At 40.3% G+C, this 26,130-nt stretch overlaps 1 protein-coding gene across 4 annotated transcripts; it reads right to left on the bottom strand.

Moving 5' to 3' along the window:
- Nucleotides 1–701: 701 nt before the first annotated feature.
- On the bottom strand, nt 702–24,405 carry RCBTB1 (RCC1 and BTB domain containing protein 1). Of its 4 annotated transcripts, none has more exons than XM_032679876.1 (12): nt 24,333–24,405; nt 18,061–18,231; nt 17,515–17,665; nt 16,914–17,080; nt 14,181–14,339; nt 13,041–13,148; nt 12,022–12,164; nt 8,839–9,029; nt 5,899–6,025; nt 5,302–5,453; nt 4,491–4,621; nt 702–1,753 (listed from the first exon to the last, which is right to left on the bottom strand). In XM_032679876.1, exons 2-12 carry the CDS (start codon nt 18,202–18,204, stop codon nt 1,613–1,615), a joined length of 1,614 nt encoding a protein of 537 aa, XP_032535767.1. In that variant the 5' UTR covers nt 18,205–18,231; nt 24,333–24,405; the 3' UTR covers nt 702–1,612. The 4 variants fall into 4 exon arrangements, with proteins under 4 accessions (XP_032535767.1, XP_032535768.1, XP_032535769.1 ...); XM_032679877.1 differs by lacking the exon at nt 24,333–24,405 and adding an exon at nt 22,027–22,045; XM_032679878.1 differs by lacking the exons at nt 702–1,753; nt 4,491–4,621 and having other exon boundaries at nt 5,365–5,473; nt 24,333–24,385.
- Between the last annotated feature and the right edge of the window lie 1,725 nt (nt 24,406–26,130).

The raw sequence follows: 26,130 nt of genomic DNA, 5'->3' as shown, positions 1-26,130 counted from the left end.
GGTGTGACCAAGGAGGGGAACAGTGTCAGGCCCTGCTATAACCACCCCTGCCTCAGTAGGAAGCAGAGCAGCACCAGTGTTCCACTGCCCTCATGGTTTCATGAGAAGTCTAACATCCTGTTACAACAGCTGTACTCTGCCCCTGACCATTCAGAATTCGTGATGGGAGCTTGTTCTGTAGGACAGTGGGTATCAATAAGCACAGAACAACGTTCAAAACAAGCTCTTGAACTATTAGCTGTGCCCCACAGAACAAAATACTAGTAATTTTAATTGCTTATACACTTCAGGCCTGCTGCCTGTCTGGGCCTAGAAACACCACCAGCTTGCTGCCCAAGCCCAGGACTCAAGTGGCACTCAGAGCAATTCTGCCTAGAAAACGCCCCCCTAAAACAAAAGTGCACTAACGTGGAGCTCTGTTATTAAAAATACACGATGAGAACAGTAGGTGTGTATGTCCATACATACCTGCTGTAGGGTTACAGTCACATATGGATGACTTAATGAAAAAAATCAGATCCATAGATGGCAATCACTGAGGTCTAAATTAGAGCCTACAAACAAATTTGCTCAATTCTGAAATCAAAATCACAGGTATTGTCAAGTACAGTGAAATCAGCAAGATTCAGTAATATAGCATGAAGGGTTAGTTTGTCTATGGTTTTTGTTTGTTGGGGGGTTTTCCTTTGTTGTTTTGTTGGGTTTACGTTTTTTTTTTAAATAAAGCAATTTATACAGTATGTAACACAAAAAGCTTGCAACATTCTTCAAAGTCTAAATTAGTTTGCTAGTGAACAGGTACAAAAAAAAAATTAAATTTTATTACATATAGTTTAAGTTTAGACAGTACTTAAAAGCAAAATCCCACCCAACTTTCAGTACAGTATATCCCTTCCCCTCTGAGGGAACCAATGTAATCTGAAGTCACTGAAGAGGGAATTATTTCCATTAAGCATTATAAATATTGCTTGAACAGATTACACAAAGTACATATTACAACTTATATTAAAATATACCCAAATATAGAGATTTACTCCCAATTAGTTTTGCTAGTAACTCCTTTCCTCAAAGTCACTTGCCTAAGCTTTGAGGATACATTATTTTTGCACACTTTAAGCACTGGATACACTTGGTTAATTACACACAGCAAATGGTCAATTCATTCAATATCATGCAAATGCAGTAAGAAATAACCATGCCATTTGCTTCTCTATAATCCCAGGGAGTTAATGATTTAAGTGACATCATTCAGTGGCTCCGACCCCCAAACGTAAACTGAACACAGGAGCAGGCAGTGCTAGAACTGAGATTTCCTAGGCTAGAAAGGTAAGTCCGTAACACCGGCCAGTATCCTTTGCATACCGCAGCATTTCCTGTCTCAAATCTTGAGCTGGTTCCACCATCCCAACTTGGTTAAACGAAGGTGAATATTTTTTGCTTGATATTTTTACATCACTTCGCTCTGGAGCACTGAAAATATTTGTTTTCACTGTGGCCTTTCACATCTTCTGGTGCAAGAGACCACGTAATGCTTGCTGTACCCGTACACTTATGGCATCCTGCTGTAACTGCAAAAAACCTCCCTACCAGCACCGTAACTTACAGCCTCATGTCAGTTCTTAAAGGCTCCACATTTACTGGCTTTAGCAATGAATTCCTTTAGCAGTGGACCATCCATTTGCCAAAATGCTGTAGTTTGTGTCACTTCTGTCAAATGATTGACACAAAACTTAAAGCAGAATTCCTCTAGGTCCTAAACAGGGGAAAAAAAAAAAAAGTGTTATTCTCTTTGTTTTCATCACAGAAAATTTCACTCAGGCACAAGTGCCCATATATATGCTTTATTTTTGCAGAGAACTGGACAAGCATTAACCCAGTGGCTCTCAATGGTTTGCTCCCCAAACAGTCACTACATAAATGCAACAGAAAATAATAATTCTACCCATCCATGTCACTATGTAAATGCAGTTAGAAGGGGAAGTAACCAAAATCTGGTTCTTACTATATAATGCAGTCAAAAAAATCAGCTGTTTCGAGCAATATATATTTTAAGTTCTCCCACTTGAAGATTTTCATCTGCATTCAGTAACAGCTATTAAACTCCAATACAAATAGAAGATCTCAGGGTAATGATATATAATGAAGACTGTGGATGAAGAAAAAATTCAACTCTTTCATTCCATAATATAAACTCAAATGTTTCTGTAGGGTTGCTTGACCTCCCACTTCGCTAAGGGCTTAACTAGAGCCTTGAAGCTACATGGCAAAAAGCCTCACAACCATAAGTGCACCCACGTGATGTCAGACCAAAAGGATGTCTTAACACAAGTCACTGTCAATATAAGGTCGACCACAGGACACTTCCCACTCAGACTGAATATTTCCAAGTCCTCTTTTGAGAAGGAATCTACTCTGTGATGTAGATCTAAGCTGTTATAAGGAGGACACTGCAGCCCTTACAAAAGGGGAATTGCCCACACCGTTCACATTTCTTTCTTAAACATTTGTAGGACCAGTACTCTGTATGTGAGAACACACCCTTCCTCAGCAGCTCAGCAGACTGGGCACTGCAGGAAGGCATAACAAATTTGCAGAGCTCTTTAAGCCACATGAGGTATGAGAGACTAATCATGTTTTCACTTAAGGTCAATACTGAAAGCTACAGCAACTGTGTGTGCTAGTGGGAGTTCTTGACACAACAATAATATAAAAATATATCCTGGCCTAAAACCAGGCATTCTGAAGCTGCAGATCTTGACTTGTGTGGCATCTGTGCAACAAAAAAAGACAAGCTTATTAGAACTGAACACTGATGTTTTGTATTTTTTTTAATAACAGAATTAACTAGCATTTTAAAGAAAATTACATCATACACATCAGAATATTTTGCACTGCTTTATTAAAAAAATTCATATTCCAAGTCAATGCAACAGAAGCATACAATAAACAGAATTATTGTAGTATTAGTAAGTAACTCTGGAAAATTTAAAGTTCTGTATTAAAAAAAAGGTTGAAATTCATTTGCAGATGAATGCACTCCCAGTAAACTGTACTTAATATAGACTTTGGTGAATAAAGGCACAGCTAAGGATTATTTTAAAAGCTAGCCCTGACCTAATGATAGTCACTTCAGTCAGTCACCAAAAGAAAGTGTAGGAGAGTTTCACGTCATGGAGGTATTTTAAAATCAGTGAAGCAGCTTCTTTTAACTGTTGTCTTCCAGGCCCACACTCCCTTGAATGAACTACATCACTCAAGCAATTTCAAGTCCCCAGCTAACACTACAGCATGTAAAACCAGCTTTTTTATAAAAGCCCAACCCCTCAGGGTCACCCATTCTCTCCTGGAAGCAGTATTTAGGTCTATACTTTTCACTTGATTTTTAATTTCATTTAGCTAGTGAGGTACAGACAAAGCATAGTAACTGGATTCCTTATATCCTTTACAAGCAGAATCAATCACAAACTGAAGATCTGCCCTGCAAACAATCTTGAGGCTAAAGTATGCCAGTCTTCTACTTTTGATGAACTCCCACCAAAGACATCATTATTCAAAGCAGAGCTTAAGGCACAACAGACACTAACACAGCCCTTTGGGTAAGATATATCAAACAAGCAACACACTGCAAGACTCTGAAATAAGTTAGGGCAACCTGCATGCCATTTGCTTGATACTGAATACAAGAAAAAGCAATGAGTTGATTTACTGAGTACCAAAAAAACTGCTTTATAAGCATACGTAGCAAGTTAAAAACCAACCAATCACAAAGTTGCCAACACAATGCACAGATACCACACTGAACACAAATAGCCAAAGCAAGCCCTGGCATACTTCCCCATTAGTTTTCAAAGCTGTATGTTAGTGGTCTAGTAGTGAAGTCAGACATCACGCAGTAGGGAAGTTCCACCAGCCTTCCCCCCCCCCTTTCCACACACTGTTCCTCCCTCTTCAACATTTGTAAGGCCCATGAAGCAGTTCTTAGTTTGACACGTCATTAGCAGACAGAGAAAACTGGAACTGTATTTGACTGTAGCTAAACAAAACAAAAAAAGCCAACAAAAAAACATCCCACCAACCAAAAAAAAAAAAAAAACCAAATGCACCCAATCCCCAACCTACCATCATCTGTCATCACACACAACACACAGCCTTACAAATAAGTAACTTGAAGGCTTTACAAGTCTGCTTTTCATAGTGTTTTCCTTTATATTCAAACCCTTCCCTTGTTTCAGAGTTACTGTTTTTATCCTCAGAAATATCTGTGTACTAGCTCATCTTCTCAGAACTGGTTTACGGGGAAAAATTAAGATACATCTCTCATGGCAAACACAGTTTTCAGAAGTCCAACATTTTCAAATTCTGAAAGTGGCAAATAGCATTACCTGACAGTGAGTGAGGGAGTTTATATGAAAACGTAACTGGCTGCCTTTATCCATAGTTTAAGTCAGAAACCAGCCACCTATTTAACAGATTGAACTTTAGAAGTTTACCTCTGCATCATATCTCACAGCAGCAGAGAGCAACGAAAATGCATTTTCCACAGTAATTCCTCTCTTGATGATGTGCTGACACAGTTTTTTCAGTCTGTTTTCACAGTACGACGTAGCCAAATCCAAAAGCCCTGCAATTAAAACACCACTGTATCAGTTAGATGTAATGATCTCTGGTCTTTCAGCAACAATTTATGCTCCCAGGGTACAGACTGCATTTGTATTCTGTGTGCAAAGCTCTGAATCTCTATAATGTGATTTTTGCAAGCAGGTCACTACTCAGAAAATGTACACTACACACAAAGAAAGGCCTTTTATAACCTCACACCGCAATCCTGTTAATCTCTGTAAGCATGAGAGCTGTTCCTCTGATCTGCATACCTAATGCTTGCAACAGTGTCACAGAACAGGCACCACAACATGAATAAAACACTACTAATATCAAAATATGGGCTTGAATTACATCTTGCTGTACTTGCTCTGCTGTACAAGTTTTCCCATTAGATTTATTGAAATTATTTGATAATTATGTCAAACAATAATTGACTCAATTTAAATATGTAAGTATTTTAACCCAGAGAAATAGTTTCTCTGCCAAACTTGAAAAAGTTGCTCATAGTTTATTCTTTAATGTGCACCACTTTTGCTGTATTAAGTTTGCTACAAGAGTCTTTTAAAGACAGCTTAATTAATCACCAGTAAAATGCATTATAGGCTAGACTAGAAGCCTATGTTTATACTCTTATTCTGCATTCCCTGTCTCAGTTTTTCTAGATGCTGCTTTCTAATATAATTGGACTGTAAGCAATACCTATTGCATCTTCAGGTGGAAGGTCAACACTGTCTGTATACAAGTACTCAAGAAAGGCACGATACACAGGATAAGAAAACTGGTCTATTTCTATCACTTCCTTCATATCCTCATTCCAGTATGACTGGAACATTGTTCTGAAGTGTTCACACCTAGGAGACAAAGACATCATCTGGAACACTGTTATACAAACACATGAATGTTACATACGTATTTGGGGCACTGTCATATTCACAGATTTTTACCATAACCCATCACAGACAGCAGTCCACATTTTCATTCCTAAAACTATGGACTTTGTTATGCATTAAGATAAAACTCTTATTTTGTCTATGCTACAGAAACATCCATGTATACATTTGCAATCAGACCAACTTAACAGAATTTATTATCCTGGGAAAAACAAACAGGGTCAGTGAAAAATGAATGTGGACCGCTCCTTTTATAGTCACTTCATTTAAAGTGATTATGGATGCACAGATGCTACACATGACAGGTTTAAGGGGTCCCACCCTACCCCTTACTTTTTTTCTCCCCCTAAGATGCGATATAAGAGGTTATTCTGTACAAATAAGAGCTGCAAAACATGACCACTACCTGATTTTCAGAACAGCTTTGTGGACATAGATGTACTTTCCATCCACACGGAACTTTAGATCTGAGGTTTCCGGGCTGTCGAACTCTTTCTTCAGAGACTCTGCTACTGTTAAAAAGTCTTCATGCTCTACAGAAACAATTTAAAAAAGAAAACAACATGTTAAGCATCCTAAATGGAACACACACATCACTAACTAAAGCTAGCAACTACTCTAAGAGCACATCAAGGAAAACAGGTCAGTGTCAGGGCTCCACTGGCTCAAGTGACAAAATGGGAAGAATGAATTAATCCAACAGCATTCCCTGTTGGGAAGGGCTGCTCCACAACAGCTACAGGCAGCAGTTCTCATTCCATCCCATTGCACAGATGTAGCGCAGCACCAAGGAAAGCACCCGGAGAACTTGTTCTCCACATGGGCACCAGCCGTGAAATTTCCAGCCTCTGGGCAGCTCCGTGCTAGCGCTGCTACCTGCAAACTCGGCTCTAGGACTTAATCTTCACACTGCTGCTTGTGGGAGTCTGCAATATCACCTGAACTCACTTGGGACATGGGGTACAGCACTCCTGCTGCACTGACACGGTGCGAGTTGAGCCTAAAAAGTAAGAAAACTTGTCACCACTTGGTCACTTCCTTGTGCTGGCAGACTGCACACAGCCTGCAGGTTGGTAAGGTGCTTGCCAGGGCTTGTTAACATGAACTACCACTGACACCATTTACTCAGTTTATTATTCAGCTATGAAAACACAAAATACAACAGCAGTGCTGTTGAAGAGACAGTAGACACTGTGTTCTTGGTACAACCAAGGACACAGGACCTCAGCAATTTTGGAAGTGGAATTAAAGGGATTAAAGCTGAGATATCACAGTTCTCTCTATTAAGGCCTATGGCAGTGGTCCAACAGAGGCCCCACTCTGTCTCTAGAAATCATACAAGAGTTGCAGCACAAGTTGCCTAAGACTTCTGGTAAATCAAGAACTCTGAAGTTTTAGAAAACCAAATTTAATCCATTATTTGAAGCTTTTGCTGATGCATCTTAAAAATGTGTTTCAAGACACATGGTTTCTAAGAAGTACAGGATGGAAAAGAAAAACAAATGGATTTCCACTATCCTGGGATGTGGTCTGTGTCTCATGTGTCCCACAGCACTGCACACTGTTCATCCATATAAAATCCACAAATTGCTCTTCACCATTAGCTAAATAGTGTTTAAAAAAAGAAATACTGCTGTAACAAACTCCTCAGAACTGACAAGTTACATCTGTGCCACAAAAGACCATACACTCCTCTGATTTACCTGAATCGTCCACAGAAGCTGCATCTCATCTGGGCTAACTAAACCATGCTCCAATCCCTCTCCATTTGCTCATGTGATCTTTTTTTTTCTAGGTCATCAGCTTAGCTTAAGCTATGCAGATCAACTTTCACTCCAAATACCTTAAGTTCAGTCCTGAAAAAAGGCTGCAGATTTGTACTTCACCACAGACAATCCTGACTGACTAATTTTTTTGGCAGAGCTACCATAGCTGGAAGTAAAACAATAACCTTTAGACAGAGTTAGCTCTTGCTAAGAAAACAAAACACCATTAAAAAAAAACAAAACAAGAGAAAAGAGGAGTTTTTCAATCTCTATTACTAAAAAGCCGAGGAAGGAAAACAAGCATATGGAAAACGGAGATTAAAAATGCCCCCATAATTAATGCCTTTGATTTAAATATTCAATAAGTAAGATTATCAAAGTAAATAGGGAAGAATCCCCAAAGGGCAAGAGGTGTCAAAACGCAGGTAACAGAACTCAAACAGCTGGTTATACTCAGTCTGGGAGTAATTCATAAAAACCAAGAACTTGAAAGGTACTGAAACTGGGGAGATGTCATTTAAGCAGCCCTCACTATTAGCAAAAGGTAATAGACTGAACAACGCTCAGACCTCTACAGAGAGCAAGACTAACACATATTGCAGAGGATTAGAGAATGGAGAAAGTGAGAAATGGGATAAAACAGGACTTAGATTTACTCAGAAGCAGATTGCTCCAAGCAAATCTTCTCTCTCTTTAGTAAAACTATTGCGTTTTCCTCCACAGATGGGATGCTGTTACCTGGACCTCTACAAACATGATAACATGCTAAATGAGAAATTAAGACAGAAGTTGGGTTAGGAAAAGCTACACACAATGATAAAGTCTGAGTATGGAGAGAAAAGTTACTTAGGATGTGATCCATCCCTCCACAAAAACAATTTTGTACAGGGACTAACAAAATTAGGATCTGTTGTCAACATGAAAACAGATTGGATCTCCTAAATGATCTTATGAACTGAAGTGGCTGATCTAAGATGAAACATCTTTATGTTTTGAACACAAAAACACCCTCATGTTTTCCAGGAAATCCAAGCTAAGAGATTTATAGCATATTTGGGGTCAAGTAAGAATTAGCAGCATGTTTAATGATCCAAGATTCCTTCCCAGTCCTGAGTTGAAGGTCAAACAGCTCAAATGTAGGGAATACACAACATTCAAGGTGCAAGGAAAAAACAGGGTTCACTACTGATGTATACCGGCAAACAGTCTTGTTAACCCTACTCTGGATCCTTAGCTGCCAAAACAGACTGTTTTCTTTAGAAGAAAAAAAAAAACAAACTAGCTGCCAGTCCTCCTTGAAACAGCAACCTGCCACAGAAGAGGTATCCTGTATGTATGGCCAGTCTTCGCAAACGAAGATTTGGGAAGGGTCTTTACCTTTCGAGCCTGCGCAGTGGATTTTTTAGGTGAGACACAGTGTGCGCTGAGCTGAGCCCACCCTTTAATCCTGAGGTTCATCTGCCGGGGCCGAGCAAGCTTGGACGGTGGTATCCTGTACTAACCACTAAAATGGACACAGCACTGGCTGCCATGTGGGAGCTGGACACAGCACTGGCTGCCATGTGGGAGCTGGAGCTCACCTACTGACAGCAGACGCCACATAACAGCAGGGGTAGCAAAGCAAGCAAACACATCGTCAGTGCAGGCAAAGTGAGTGAGGTGGGGGAAGGTCACGGACTGCCCTCGGCACTGGCCCCACATGTACACCTGGCCACTCTGGGTCTTGGCAGCTGACGTGTGAGCAGAGTGGCAGGCTGCAATCTCCACAACCCTGTAAACAGAAGAAACCTGGTAAGACACTTACAGGTACAGAATCAAGTGACTTTCCAAATGCCTCACCAAAATAACAGCCAAACTACAACATCTATAATCCCGTACTTGTTTTTCTGTCCTGCAGCAATGTCATACTGTTTGAACACATATTAAAAAACACACAATGATATTTTCAGATTGCTTGTAGATGTTATTGTAATCAGATATTGCTTTAATTATGTCATTCTCATCAGCTGACTTACTCCCATTCTTTCATGACCATGGGAAAGGGATGAAGAAAAACGAGTTTTGTTTTTTCCCCTTAAAACCAGCACATATCAGACACACTCTCAATAAAAAATGCTTATGGACTTTATGAAACTTCCAGTTAGGAAAGAATATCAGGGAAGTTATACTACTTAGATCGTCACTGAGCACTTTCCAGAACTTCTTTCAAACAGACACGGTAAAAACTCTCTCATTTTGAGATTAAGTTCTGATGTATTTTCCAATAAATACTTTCTGCTCCCCTTTTAATTTGATTTCTGTAGATAGGCAGAGATCTCACCCACTGCCCATATTTCTAACTTCTTATTTTGCTGTTAAGTTCCCCTTCCTCAACACTGAAATTCAGCATGAACACAGGCAGTGCTTCCTTTGAGGAGGGGTGAATACACACATCTAACTCCACATCCTTGAAGAGCCATGGTTCTTTTTTAAATAAAGTCTATTAGTCTTTTCACCTACCTCACAGAGCCCCTTCAAATATTAGGGGTGCTGACACTCATTTATCTATTCTGTTCTGTTGCTCAAGCAATCCCTGTCTTGCTACCTGAAACACTACAAGAACTGAGAAGAAACAACTCCAACTAAAATAGCCTAAGGACAATGCCAGTGTTTCTGTTCACATGATAAGCAAAACACTGGGAGGTTCCAGTGTTAGTTCAAAACAAAAGCTATGCTTTCCTGTTTTTTCTCCACAGTAAAAATTCAGAGAATTTCATGCTTTTGTGCCAGAAAACAGATCAACCTGGAAAAATAAAAGGCTTTCCAAGCAGCCTAAGAATATACATATTGAAATATTTGTTCCTTTACAGAATAATGTCCATGAAGTTATATTTTTAGGCAAAAAACTTTAGCACAAAGTCTACATTTTAAGTACAAAAATTATTTCAAGACAAAACACAGAAAGAATCTATATCACTTTCAGTATATGTATCAATTTCTGCCAGAGACAGAAGACTAATCAGTTGTTTTACGCTATTATCAACTTCACCTCTATGCAACATTAAGACCTTTCAGCATCTCTGCAAGAGACATCACAGAGTACCTATTTTAATGACAATTAATTTTCCATCATAGCTATCTACCTAAACTACTTCCTTCCCCAAACTTTCTTTCCTTAGCAGAACAGATTCTTCTTTTTAGAGTAACTGTACTACACTTTAGAAGTATAGCAGAACATGTACTATTATAACACACTTATGGTACACATACAGTTTAGCTACAGTACATGTACAGGGTAACACGTTAAGCGTACACTTAACATCAAAATTCAGGAAGCTGACCTTCACAGCTGTTCCTTCCAAGCAAATAAAAAATTAAGTCTAAAAGTTCCTTACAAGCTATATGTGGAGTATTCTTCAGGACAGCACCAAATGCCACTTACTGAGGAACTGTCACCAACATTCAATATAAGAGACAAAAGAGTTACATAAATAAAAAGATTAGGAGAAGCAGCAGTAACACGTTTCATGGGAAATGACAGCTCATCCACTTATAGCACTGTTTCCAAGGGAGCCAAGTCAAGCAGGACGAGTAAGTTCAAGCGATTTCTCTCTCCCTCAGATTCCAAGCAGAAGTTCTATGGTATTTTCTCCCTCCTTCAGTCATTGAACAAATGCCAGTTTTACTATAATCCCATGCTTGAGTTCACAGACAATACTAAATGCAACAGTTCTCCTTAGCTCACTCATGAAATAAATCACCAAGAGAACAAAGTTGATCTATCTGCAAACATATGCATTTCTCTCCCATTGTTTTTTTAAAGAATATTTCATTTTGTTTCATTAGTGTCAGTTCTTTCACAGAAAAAAAAAGCTGCACCACAATAGTGGCTTCTATTGTGTTGGTTCCTTTCTTCTTCCCCACCCCCCATTTTTAAGCTCTTAAACACTCCCAGTACTGTGTACCTTTTAACTTTACCTTAAGTGGGAGAAACAACATAAAACAGGAATGAATTCCCAGAAAGACAGTTCAGAAATGGAGGAGAAAAAACAATCAGAATTGTTTTGAGATTACAAGTCAAGAGATTTATAGACTAGATATGTTTGCAAGCCAAGGTACATTAATCTAGAGGTATACACAAGGACTCGAGAATGGGACTGAGGTCCATGTTTGCAGGTGAACAGCAGAAGAGTTATCCCAATCATGAGCATAATAAGAGTGCTGAATGAGGGTTGACAAGGGTTAGTCTCATTCTTTTATGAATCTAGGGCACTAAAAAACTACAAACTACTAACTGGTACTACTGATCAAAAGTAGTATTAACTGTCCTTAGCTCAAGCAACCTTGCAAACTGAGTTGTGTTTTCATGGGTGGCTACTGCCAGCCTTTCAAAAATTGTTTTTCCTCACATGTCATTTCTTACAAAGCTGCTGCTTCCTTCCCCCCTCATTTTTTTTTAACATAAGCCTCAATACAAGTTAACATCTTGGCTTATTGAGTTCATAGCTCCAGATTTTTAACCAAAGGAACTATATACAGAACAGCCTAACAGTCATCATTATCTTTCAGTATCAAGATACAAAGTATGCTTACGTTCAGTGATCATTAGAGACAGAAAAAAGCACTCAGTCTATTATAAACATTAAGTTATCGTCCTTTCCTACGCTTTTAACATTAACAATAGAAAAACAATCTACCAAGTCCTTCACATGCGTGTTTCCAGTACTAGAGACCGCATAACATGCTCAGACTTATCAATCCAGAAACAGCTTCAGCAAGATTACCTTTCTTTTTCCATCATGATCTGCACCGGGCTTAGCTGGTTACTTTTATTGCCAGTTCCCAGCTGCCCATAAGTGTTAGCTCCCCAGGCATAGAGCAAACCCTCATCTGTTAGTGCTAGTGTGTGCGCATAGCCACAGGCAATCTGTAAGTAAATGTAGAAGCGTTACTACTAAACAAAACAGATGAGAAACAAAATTATCGCCCCCATTACTTCAGGCCATGTTAAAAGTATCTCAGGCACTCTTCACTCAGTGCTACACAGTGTTACTTCTCAGTACTTAAAGCTAACACCAAGTATGTTAGCTGTAGGCACTGGAAAAGTCACAACTTCATTTATTTAATTGATTAACCCCAAATAATTTACTGTATTCTGGCAAAGTCTTCTTAGCCGCTAGTTACTTTCAGTTGCTGACTCTTCATACAAGGAACAGAACTTCATCTCATCTTTCAATACTGTGAAATACTTTCAGTGTTATATATTTTGAATATTGTACAGTATGAATACTCTAACTATGAGAGCTGCAGTTCAACAGCCAACAACCCTTCAACCCAAAATATCACAGGCAACTCCACAGAACCTTACTAAAAACCCAAGAAATCCAACCAAACCAAACTAAACCCAACCACCAAACAATCAAACCCACACTCATGACTCTTACCTTCCTTCTCCCCTCACTTTTGAACGACTAATACTGACACAGAACCCAATTTGAACATTTTGTTACCCTTCTTGTCTTTACCTAGCTGCGTCATTCAGCTTTGTAACAAAGATGCACTTTGTATCCCTTGAATAATTTACTCATGGTTACACTAGCTAACTTTAAATCTTTCCAGGCATTTACAACAGCAGATTTTACAGCTTACTTGCACTTTTTATAAGCAAAATATAATTCCTAACAGCTAAAAAAAAACTCCCTATTTGAACTGCAAAGTCTAGAGGCAGGTATAATATTCCAAAGATATGGTTTCAGCGGAAGCTAGCAGCAGGAATGCATTTTCATGTCCATGTCAGACATACCTGGAGCACGCACACACTATGCAGCGCTGCCACTCTGCAGGGTGTGAGTTGATTGCCGTTGTTTCCCAGCCCCAGCTGGCCATTGCCATTGTAACCCCAGCCATAAACCTGATGGCAAAAGGAAAACAAAATTCAGCCACTCTTCTCCAGGACTACAGAACATTTAAGACTTAGTATCAAGCGCATGCTATTTCAAGAGCAATACAGAGAAGGCTGAAAGATGTTAAATATACTGCAATGACTGAATGCATTCAACTTTTCAACCCTGCACTCACCTTTTAAAGAAGCTGTCTAAAGTACATGCCTTTCAAGTAATAGGAATTCTGGAATAAACTTACTTCAAAATCTCTCCCACAGCATCAGCACTTTAGTTAACTTTTACACCATCCTTTCTCCTTATTACTTTTTTTTCTTAAGAGAATGTGAATTTAGTTATTCTGATCAGCTGATTAGTTTAAACTGAAGTCACCAGTTTAACTTCTCCTTTGGTGGACAAATCATGACAAATTATGTGCAATGAAAAAAACTCATCTTAACCTCAGGGACTTTTACAGTCCTTCCATTCCCCAAGAGATGCTACACTCAGTTTGGTGATGTGTAGTAAAATTGAGGTTCATACCTAGAAGCAAGACAGCATCATAAACTTATTTGAAATGAAAGAGTTGCACAATACTAGGGCAATGTTCAAAAGCCTAGTTTTGATGCTGGCAACTAAGCAATGTGTTTAAAACCCAAGATCAGTCAGCATACTGTTGCAGAAAAATTAACTGTTTAATTGTGCACGCTTTAAAAAAAAAAAAATGAAGTTAACATAACAAATTAATTTAACGTTATTTATGTTAAATAATCATTTGAAGTATGAAGACAGACATGCTTAATGCAACTGCTCAAATTCTTGCTGTTGCAGACTTCGTAAGAACTGTGTTCCAATACAGTTTTTGCCATAAGAAGTAATGTTTAAAGACAGCATCTCCAGTTAATTCCAGCATTTTCCTTAAACTGGTCTCACAGAAGTTATCAGCCTAACTCTGCCAATACAACTCTCATTTGAGCACTCGATGTCAGCATTCCTCCATATTCAGACACTAACTCGACAAGTTCAGGTAACAGAGAACGTGAGAACGCAGCAGCAGTGCTTACCTCACCATTGTTTACTACAGCCATGGAGGAGGTCTGACCACAAGCAATGCCAACTACAATTTTACCCTGCAAACAGTTTGAAACTCGGCGAGGAGTCGGCTGGTTTGCCGTAGATCCAGATCCAACTTGACCGCAGTTGTTATAGCCCCAAGCATACAGCTGTCCAAAAAAACAACCAAACAAAACCACACAGTTTAAGCCTCAGTAATACTAATGATAGCAATAGATGATAATCTTCCTGGAGTCAGCATAAGATTGGGTAAACTATCCTATTTAATAAGCTGAAATGCTTAATTTTCAACAGCTGAAAATTATAAACAGCAATAAAACTGATCTACCAAATATGAATATAGCACTTTTTTCAGCTTCTTGCTACACAATCAGAGCATCTGAGCACAACAAAAACCAAACAGAACATATTTCCATATTAAATATTACTCAGACTGTGAGACAAAAACACAGTGATTGTCTTCATAATTTCATGATACTGGAAAAAGGAATGTCATTTGGTTCCCAGACAAGCTGAACTCCCCAATTTAGAGTTTCATTTTCTTCACAGAACTCTAAACCAGGTTATTGTTGGACATTTACCATACCTTTTCTACACCTTTCAAGAGCTGTGAAAGAAGATGGACTTGTCAGCCCATGTTTCACAGTAGCTACATTCTTGTACACAAAAAAGCACTATCTCTGTCAGTTTAAAGTTTCCAGTGGCAAACTAATACTAACACAAACAAAAATATTGTTTCCTTTCATCTGCAAGTCAAGAATACAGGAAAGTAGTTTGCTATAAAAAAAACCGTATAGCTTTATGCTTCCAGTACAAAACTGCCTTCAGTTTTTATTACATCCATACACACCCACAGCTTGGCACAAAACAGTTTTTGATAGTTCATTCTCTCGTGCCTCACCCAGTTCAAAAGTCTGCCTTGTGGCACATCCCTTAGTGCCAGAAGCTACCTGCTTACTGCAACACCAACCCAAAAGTCAGTAAATAAAAACAAACACCTCCATTGCCACCAAATAAACCCCAACCCACCAAAGACAAGAAGAAAAAACCCGCCCACCAACCCAACTCATTTACCATGTGTAATATGAACTAAAGAAAGCATTAGTCCTTTGCTTTCTGTTACTTCTAATTGCTGGATCTTTGATTCCTACTGAATATTTGAAGATGCTCTGTAAAAGACGTCAATTTAAATAACAGAAAATACTGAGGTAGAGAATCCCAGAATGTAGATCAAAATGCCAAAGAACTAATCAGTTTCCCCTCTCAGAGAAGCATGAATGTCTGCAGTCCTTTAGTTCTATCATTAAAATATTCTTTTAAATTTGCACTGCATTAAAACGCCGCTAACTGTCCTAACCAATTATGTCAAGTATTTCCACAAATACTTTCAACTTCAATGTCTCTCTGAGGCTTCACATAATATCAAGTCACAGGGTTTTTTGCAGTCAAATCTTTCTGTAAATAAATCTGCTTAACACATTTTGCTGCTTTCAGTGTAATCAATTCTGGTACAGATAAAACAGAGCACAAACAGACTAAGTTACTGCAAGGCATGCTAGGGATGGATTTAGAATACATTAACTAATCACGATGGCAAGTAAGCTGCAAATATCAACTCCACAGTAAACACAAAGAAACTTCCCCACTTCCACAGATTTCCAGCATGTTACATCTATTAAAAGAGACAGCATGGCCATCACAGGCAGCTACCACACAGCAGCTGGCATCACTAGTATAACTTACACATGAACACGTTCCCCTTCCTGCATACTCACCAAATTTTATAGTTTAACCAGTCAAACATGACAGCACAAAATCTTTCCCAAGCTAGGCTCTTCTTTCAAATAAAACACAGACCACTTAAATTAACTCAATCTCTCTTTCCTACCCTTAAAACACTTGTATTACTGTTGCACTATCATTCCATACTGAACCATAACACAGACACGCTCAGATTACCATAATGAAAAGAACTGTAGTTTCCATTTTCACTGTCAGAAGGTTTTAAAATTAGAACTCCTCTTTTGTTAATGCAGAGCTGAAACCAGATTTTCCTCTGTGAAGTAACATGCAACCCACATTGGTCAAATATGACTATGACTTACTGGAAACTAAGTGTGTTTCCCATGACACATATCCTTAAGGCACGTAAACGAACAGCATAAAGCAGACTTGGATATAAACCAAGTGCTCTTCCAAGTACACACAAAGGTACTTGGAGGTGTGGAGAGCAACATTCTTTTGCAGTACCAGTCTACAAATCATGAATACTGCAAGAAACCAACTAAATGCTAACCAGTAAATACAAAAAATTCAATTTACCCCTTAACTAACAGAACTGCAAGCAAATAAATTACATTTTTCACCTTACGAACCATTCTTTCACCAGTAAGCGGCACAGCTTTCCAGTCTCACCCTGTGAGACATACAGCAGACAAAAGACATAAGGTTTACTTAGCTTTTATTCCCTTGTTTTTGTGGTTGGGGTTTGGTAGGTTGTGGTTTTTTTGTTTTGTTTTTCGTTTTGGGTTTGTTTAGGGGTTTTGGGGGGGTTTTTTAGGTTTTTTTAAGTCTGCTCTGAAGAACAGGACACCCCAGTTTGAGGCAGCAGGAGAAAAGGTAATGTTTGTAACTACCCTGTACAGACAAGTTCAAACTGCAAGGTCACCTACACTATTCACTTCAAGAAGGAAATTAAGAGATTCGAACAGATTTCAACTTACGTCCCCATCCAATGACAGCGCCATGGAATGATGAGAGCCACAAGCTACTTCCACCACTTTCTTTATTAACAGATTTGTGCAAACTTGAACAGGAGTAATGCCCTGATTGGTTGTGCCATTTCCAAGCTGGCTGTAACCATTATGTCCCCAAGCATACACTTCACCATCTGCAAAAATATTTGTGATGAAAACCACCAAAAAAATTCCAAGGAAATTAATACAAAATTCTAAGATATCAGCAAACACCAAGATGAAAGTGAATGGACGTTAAGAAATAGTGAAACTATTACAAGAATCATCTGTATGCTAAAAAAATTATATACTTTCTTTTATACCTATATCACAGTATAACCTCTAGATTTATTGTGGAAATGAAAGTGCATATGTAAAACAGAGTATATCATAAATGACAGAGTGAAATGCTACAAGTGCAACCTACTACAAAATCCACTTAGATCCACTTAAGACTCATCAGAGCCCCTTAGTGTACATTACCCAGTTAACAAGTTAATACAATTACACCTCAATCCGTTCCTGTTAAATGCAAGTGGAAACTTAAAATAATTAACTTATGTTTCTATACTCAAGGTTAATTTTCTACCTTCAGTACAAAGTACAACATGGGGTCCACTTCCATAACTGAGACTGGAGATCTTCTTTCCACATAAGGCTTCTAATTTCTTTGGTACTATCGTGCTCTGATTATCTCCAGTTCCCAAACAATTACTGCAATTCAGTCCAAAAACAAATACCTGAAAAACAAAGGAATATTCACTTCTAACAATTCACACTCAGGTATGCACAGATGTGGTAATACCCAGGTCTTCACAAACTGGGGACAGTTTTACCATAGACCGTCAGGGGCCAAAAACTTCCCACGTGAAAATTAACAACTACAGGAGTCAGCATTAGGACATTTTGAAAGTTAACTGATGGATCTGAATTATTCAGATTCATGCAGGCCTGGAAGTCAGGCTTTTTATTTGCAGGAACCGTACTATTAAACATTACATCCGGCATGTTTTGAAAACCGCAAATTTCACACAAAATTTCAATCAATTTTGAGAAGCTGTTCATTTACAAATATTCAGTGGACTCTGAAAACAAGTAGTTGTAGAGTACATTTCCCACCTGACTGCAGCCTCACCTCATCACTGTGCGTTATGTAAATAGCTTCGTTGGCCGATGTTCCAAACACACACGCCTTCCGAATGGATGCTATTTCTTGAGGTGACAGTAAGGTAAATATTGGCCACTTGCCTACATCCACCATGATGCTGCTGTGTGTCATGAGGGTCCTATCAGCAGGATGACATTGCTGTAACAAAAACGAAAAAAAAAAGCCGATTAAAAAAGCATATTTTGCACTTTTATCAACAGGCGACAAGGTAAATTCCTTTATATGGAAAAAAAGACAGGTGGTTCTAAGAGTAAACACCCTGTTCTGTATGAAATACATAATTATATTTCCATGTATTTAGGTGAACAAAAAGCAAGTCACTAGTAGGTCACTGGAAGAACAGACCTTTTCTTAGCAGAGTATTGAAGTAAACTGTATTCAGTATAACTGAACATCTGCTGTTCTACAAGCAAACTTACTAAAAATTTGTTATCTAGCAAATATCCACTGGTGGCCGAGTGGAATTCTGAGGGAATTTTCAGAGGTGATTTCAGTTGGAATTCAAATTTATAAAATTTCAGTTATGAAATTTTTTATATCCCTACAACTTATATATGCCATGTAAGCAAGAATTGACATATATGTGAAACCTGTAAATAAAAATGAGGCTGGAGCTGTTGTGCACATGACCTAAATCTGCCATCTCTTGTACAATCAAAAGCTCTTATTATGGTCAAAAAATATTTGTCAGAGCAGGAAAGCATGAGGCAAACTCATGAGTCTGTGCAACTATGCAGTGATACATATCAGAGAAAAGTAAGTAAAACTGTCATAATCTCTTATTTAGAAACATGCTGGATCTCACTAAAAGCTGGAAACATTGGTATAAGAGATCTGGGTATAGAGATCATTTTCCAATGAACACGGATGTATACAATCCATCCTTCTGTAATGCTCCCTCTTCCCAGTTTCCTCAGGACAACTGCAGCAGCTCAGGAGCAAAGCTGACAGTCAGCACTAACAGAGAACTCACCCAGGCATTCAATCCTGCACATGACAACTGTAACATGGCTCGGCTCATACCCTGAAGGGATTCTGACAACCTGTGATCCACGCTCAGGGGTATCAGCAAGTCTTGTGAATCAGGAGAGCACTAGGTGGAGAATTCCACAGAATGCCAGTGACAAGACACATAATAAAACAGTAAAAACCAAAAAGCTGGAGAATCATGTAACAGGTAAGAAATGCAGTCTCTATCCAGATGGCATGTTTTCATTAACATTTAGTTATCTCCTTTTCATTTGTTTGCTCCAGTGCAACCCAATCCCTCTGTTCTTTGCTCTGTTCAGCCTACTTCTTCATAATGCCTGGGTATCAGAAATGGACAACAGCGAGAACACCAAGAGAGCCTCTTTCCCTTTGCTTCTGATACTTGGTTCTCAAAACTGTGTTGACAATCAAGACTTGGCTTCAGAAAACTATGTAACACCATCAGTCATTCCTGAAATAACAGGACATCTTTGGAAGAAAGGAGTTTATTGGTTTTATTATTATTATTATTACTTTTTTTTAAAGTTTGAGAAACACTAAAGTCACCGTGGAAGTATGTCCACAAAAAAAACCCAACACAAACAAAACCCAGGCAGGGTTGCTTCCTTATCAAATTTCATAGCCTGGATCCAACAAACCCAGCACTGCTCTACAGGCACTTCTCTCACTTAGAGCCCAACTTCACTCTACATTTCACATTTGACGCAGGTCTTGAAAACACCTGAAACCTCCAGATGGCAAATTTATTTGTTGAAAGTCTACCTGATGCTGAGACCACAGCACATTCTACACAGCTAAACAGATTTGAATGCTTTTAAGCCTTCTTAATTTCTAGTCCAGTTACAAACACAGGCTAGTTAGCTGCTAAGATTTGTTACCTCACTTTGGTAAATCTTTTAACATATGACACCACCAATCAATTATAAGGAAACAGCAATGACTTGTTGTTTTGAGCAGACCAAGTAATTGTCCCTTCTGACTTCACCTATTTAATTTGCCTCATATAAATACAACTGACAACGCACAAATGTGTCATGAAGTGGATATTAAAAATATTTTTTTCTCTGAAGTTATTTTGAACATACCCTGTGAATTTAAGACACAAAGACAAAATGTTATTTTGATAGAGAATGTCCTAGCAAATTAACAAGTTTTACAGCACTCTGAGAACGTATTCTTCTCTAAAGAGAAGCAGTTTAAAATGTGCTGCCCTTCCTGATCTTTGCACTAGGTCTTTAATCCACTTGGCTTCTTTTCCCCTCTGCATGACTCAGTTAACCACTTCTTTGGCAAAACCTTTCCAAGCACTTCCAAAACCTAAGCAAGTTACACTGCATTTCCCATACCTCAAAGCTCAACCTGATATCTTGTCAGACGAACTAATACTGGCAGCTAAAAGGTTTCAAGCACACAAGCCTTTCCAGGTTGAAGACATGAGCAATGAACTCCATCCACAGATGAAGGACCTTACAATACTTAACAGGTGTTAACACTGCTTTATCTAAAACAATACTGTAATTTTCAGCTGTTTCAATTGTTCGATTTCAACTGTTCCTACAATCCTAAAAAGTTATTTAAGGATTTCCCCAAAAAGGTTTTCAGTGATAACTTATCTGCCACTGGCAGGTTAGTTTCTTTAATAAATCTCAATCCTAAAGCCTATCCAGGTTTAGCAACCAAAGAAGAGTCACAAAAATCCTTAAACCAACCAAACAACAAAAAAACCTCTCTCACCTTTAACATAATACATATTGTTTCTCCCCAAAGACACATCCCTTTCCCCTCCTCTTGAGATATTAACTACTGTCTTTAGATTTCACCATTTGCTGGCATACCCATCATCACTCAGTTGCAACATTTCTACAGTAGCAAATGAAGCTACTTTTCTTTATGCTTATGTCTAAACGAGTGAAATAACATACAAACTTGAGAGTTCTGGGGCTTACACACGGACTACTGTTTCTTAACTTTAGCTGTGTGTAGAAAGTTAATTCAGCTACTTATTTTCCACAGAAAGTAATTGCCTAACCGATGCATAAGCACCACCTTTTCCTCCCTAAAGATGCATTCCTCTACAACCTTAGCCAATTTCTCATTTTTCAATAAAAGTTCCAGGGGACACAGGAAAGAGGGGAAAAAGAGTCTACAGTAAGAGAAAAGTATTTGGGGAATCTATTTTTTAAATAAAGGGTTGTAAATAGAGATGTCAGGCAAGCAACTCAGTGTTATCAAAACTGAAATCAAATTGACTGTAGCACCCTCTAAGACATACTTTCTAAAATAATAGACACTCTTTGATACTGTGATTGACCTCTCACACCAATCCCACCCAAACTTCATCCTCAACATTTGCCTGAATCTGGGAGGGAGCAGAGGGGGCAGACATGTCCAGGCATGACACAGGCATGTCCAGAGTTCCTTCTGGGCAAATCCTTGCTACAAAAGGCTGATGATCCAGGAGTCCTGTCACTGCAAGCAGTAGAATAAAGACACCCAGCGTCCTTCACTCACCCTTCCTGCAGTGCGTCAGAGACCTACAGTTGTTTGCTTTTCCTGATAACCACCTGGGCCTGCACACACTGTGCAAAGGACTGCACCTTAACTGAGAAATTTTTAAGTGCAGTGTAGCAGCAAATGTACTAGCAATGATTTTAACCTGCATGCTAATAGCTGTCTCAGTATATTAGGTCTCAAGCTATTGCTTAGATTCCGCATGCAACAAGGCAGCAGTGGACTTAAGGAGTATCTGTCACTTATCAACACACAGCTTTTAGGCTGATTGCAATTAAAAGCCTTATAGGCATAAAACTCCCGAGCTTAAACTGAGTGCTCTAGTTGCTTTTAGAAACACTCTATGTCACTTCTCAACTGTTAATTTCTGCTGCATGATGCAGTGGTAAACAATTGCACACCACAAAGCTTCATTTCTGCTGCCGAACTAACCAGCAGAGGGAGTTTACATCAACAGCACCTCTTCTCACGGCTCTGACATCTCTAAAAGGATCCAACAACCCCGGTATCCAAGCAGGAACAGAAACAGAGAGGACTGCTTGAACTTCAGCAAGGCTAAAAATAAGCAAGAAAGGATGACTTACAAAGAGAGAAACTGAACTGGCCACATATTGTGATAAAAAAGAAACTGACCTCGGAGTAGTCACCAGCATTAGGGGAAAGACATCTACATCTGCTCACAATTAAAACAAGTCACATGCTTTCTGAGACATAAGCCCCTCGAAAATTCTGTGCTCAACTGCTGCCTACACATTTAACGTCTCGCTAATTTGATTTCTAAATAAAAAGCCTGCAAGCCGACTCTGAGTGATGCATGCAGGCAAACACGGATCCCTGACTTGAAAAGATCTCCAAAATGGCAGTGTCTACAAACTGTTCCGTTAAAATGATTTTAGATAAAGTTCTACAGAGTTTATAGTTCAGCTAAATAAAGCAATGCTGGAGAGAACAATAGCCTAACACAACATCCTACCGGACACACAGTACCAATTGTCATCGGAACAAAAAACAATAGTTAACTCCTCAAAGATTATCCCCTTTTGATTGTTTGAACATAATTGCACATTTGTTTGTTTCACTCTTTCCTCAGGCTCCAGTGTTGCAGTTTATTCCAGCTGGCCATACCTACTCCTGCACAAAGGGAAACTGCAGGCTCAGGCCTTCGTTTCTCCTAATTGTCTATGGGAATTATGAATAGCAGTGAGAACACAAAAGCTTGGATATCTGGCTTTAGAACAACACAAAGTGACTGGCACACTTAATCCTTTTTTAATTTGAAGTACACCTCAACTGAGGGAGAATTAAATCCCAGACATAACACTAATCTTCCCCATGTTTTTTTCCAGTCTGTTTGCTGTTTTGAATCTCATATTTCAGTACTGAGAAAGAACATGGAAACAATATATACTATTAACATTAATCAGAGGTGTGAACCAAATGACGTTACTCAGGCTCTCCCCCCGCCAACAAAAAGATACTGCACTCCCTGAAATCACATGCCTTAACTTACTTTCCTTGGACCTTACATAAAGCAAGATTTCTATGGCAAAACCCACGGGTTCGAACCTCCGCATTTATTTTCGGATGCCTTTTATGAGCAATACAAGGAAGGAAAAAAGTGACTGACAACCAGACCTTCGAGCAACCACCTGAGTGAAATACTAGCAAGCAAAAAGCACCACACACGTGAACACTATTAAACGTGACTGTTTTGCCCATAGGAAACAACCCTTAATAGTATTTCAGGCATCCACCCACCACAACAAAACTGTAATTACAACCACAACACGCTTTTTCTTTTTTATGCTGAGCCGTTACTCTAACTTATCAAAGCTATTTACTGAGGACATCTCTTTTAAAGCAATACCTATATTTCAATCTGATGCATACAGAGATAGGCATTTAAAGGTAAACAATCATATTAAGGCTCTAAAGAACGAATACATCTTTCAAACATCTTCCCAAGTGTTTCCTAAAAAACTTCGTGCTTCAAACACATTTCCATTTATGATGTTAAGTACCTTCTTCTAGTAATCTCAAAGTGTGTTGGAACGATTAAAGCCCATTTTACTTTTCGTCAATAGAGGACAACATGCTTTCTGAAAGGGGTCATTTGGACTTTCTAAATTAGAACTCTGCGAGTTGCTTTTTTTTAAAAAAAAAAAAAAAGCAAGTATTCCTTCAATATTTAATTTAGGAGAAGAGTTTTCTAAATTAGAACTCTACAATCTCCTTTAAAAAGGAATATTCCTTTAATTTGGAGGAAGCGCGCTAAAAACCAGAGGAAACGCTTTAGCAGTTCATATAAAGCCCGGTGAGGAGAAACGAAAAAGCACTGAGTTTTTCCTTTGCGTTTCTGTTTTTCCAACAAGCCCGATATCTCAGCCTTCGGGAAGCCGGCGACGAAAGCGAAGGATGAACCGAGGCATCACGAAACAGAAAAATAAAAACGAATGAACAAACAAACCGCCAGAAGGCTGTAAGAACACAACGCATTAAGCACGCACTGCGTTAAGGACATGCAGGAAGAGGCTCCCAGAGAGCTACGGGGAGGAACTCGCAGGCGGCGCGACAGAGCGCGATGAGGGTGCCCACCGCAGCGCTGCTGAGGCGAGAAGGACCCTCTCCCTCTCCCTCTCCTCTCCCTCCCGCTCCGCACGGGCACCGCCACCGCCACCGCCACCCCCGCGGCCCCTCACCGCGGTGACCGCTCGGCCCGCGCTGCCCGCTGCTCTCACCCAGTGCCCGCGGCAGGTCCCGGCGGGCTCCTGGCGGGCTCCCCCCGGCCCCTGGGCGCGGCGCGGCCCCCGCGGTCCCGCCCCGGCGCCGCCGCAGCCGCTGCCCCTGCCCCTCACGGCCGTCGGGGCCGCGCGCGCCGCCGGCGGCGCCCGCACACGTGACGACGGCGGGAGGGGGTTGGGGGGGGCAGAGCGGCGCCGCATCACGTGACTCGCCGGGAGCGGTGGGGGGGGCTCCCCCCGCCCTCCCTCTTGACCGTTCGCGCGCGCTTCATCACGTGGCCGGGTCCGCCCTCCCTATTGGGCGCTGCGGGTGTGGGGGCACGTGACACCCGCCCCCCCTCAGCGGGGGGCGTATCACGAGGTCGCAGGGTCGATGAGGGTGGAGGAGACCGCTGGGATCGGCGGGTTCGACCGGTGACCGAGCACCAGCTTGTCAACTAGATCATGGCACTAAGTGTTACATCCTTAAACACCTGCCGGGGCGGAAACTCCACCACCATTCCAATGTCTAATCAGCCTGTCTGTGGAGAAGTTCCTCCTAATACCCAATCTGAACCTCCCCCGACACACCTTGAAGCCATTTCCTCTCAACCTGCCACTTATTACTTGGGAGAAGAGGCCGACCCCCACCTAACTACAACCTCCTTTCAGGTAGTTGTAGGAAGTGATAAGGTCCTCCTGAGCCTCCTCTGCTCCAGGCTGAACACCCCCAGCTCCCTCAGCAGCTCCTCATCGGACCCGTGCTCCTGACTCTTCACCCGCTCCGTTGCCTCCTCTGAACCTGCTCCAGCACCTCTATGCCCTTCCCAAAATGATGGCACCTGTCTGCACCTACATCCTCGCTAGTGCGAAGCCGAGGCAAAAGCGAGGTGGGGCTGCGTCCATCCCAGGCTTCCTGCCCTGGCCACGGGCCGACAGAACCCAGCAGAGCTTTGGCAGGATCTCTGTGCTGGTTATGCCTAAGGCTGGTGCCTGTAATGCCTGAGACCAGCTGGATCCTAGAAACAGGGCTAAGGGTCTTCTAACACAGTCACACAGCGACTTCTCCCCATTCAGATGTGTTAATATAACACTACATAAACACCTCCTATACCTTACATTGGCACGAGCCTGTCACTTTACTGTTCTGTTTCAACACCTGCAGATCAAGGAGACAGAGCTATGCAGGACGATCCAGGAAAGGGAAGACTGGACACCAGCCTTCCCAAGAGACATCTTTTGTTAACACAAAGTTGTTACCAGGAAATGGCTTCCGCTTTTCTCAAAATTTACTTCTTTTTCCCAACAGTGCGCAGGGTCAGAAGGCAGCTGGAGGCTGCAGCGAGTGGGGAGCTGATTGATCTGAAACATAAAGCGCTAGTGTCGAGCCCCCTGGACATGTCAATCACTTTTTGGAGGTCATATATTTAGGAGAAAACTGTTAAAAAAAGCTGTAATAAAAAAAAAAGGGGAACAGAAAAATCAATTTCAGTAACCCAGGAATCAAGTGTGGATGGGTTGCTCTGAGAGGGAATCAGTGATGCTGAAGAAATTCTGCCCTGGAATACGAGGCAAGGAAAGCACAGTGGTAGGTCTGGGGTAAAAAGAGATTTTTCCTGCCAAGTTGCTGCTTACTGTGCTGCTGGCACCAGGGAGGTACTGCTGAATAGGTTGGGCAAATTCTGGAGCAACACAAAGAGAAGGCAGAAATAAGATACATGGACAAGTGTCATCAGAGCCTCCATGGGAAGGCCCAGAGAGCCAGAAAGGGCCAGAAACAACAGTTGTTTTCTGCTTGTGTTTGTGGCTTTGCAAA

Source organism: Chiroxiphia lanceolata, chromosome 2 (assembly GCF_009829145.1).
Source record: "Chiroxiphia lanceolata isolate bChiLan1 chromosome 2, bChiLan1.pri, whole genome shotgun sequence".
Taxonomy (NCBI): Eukaryota; Metazoa; Chordata; class Aves; order Passeriformes; family Pipridae; genus Chiroxiphia; species Chiroxiphia lanceolata.
This window is presented reverse-complemented; position numbering and strand designations above follow the sequence as displayed.

Coding starts and splice junctions, on each gene's coding strand:
- RCBTB1 (XM_032679876.1), bottom strand. CDS start 18,204: ATGACACACAGCAGCATCATGGTGGATGTAGGCAAGTGGCCAATATTT. Junction 13,149..14,180: donor CTGTAGTAAACAATGGTGAG/GTAAGCACTGCT, acceptor TTTTGCCATCAG/GTTTATGGCTGGGGTTACAA. Junction 6,026..8,838: donor GTGGCGTCTGCTGTCAGTAG/GTGAGCTCCAGC, acceptor TTGTTTCTGTAG/AGCATGAAGACTTTTTAACA.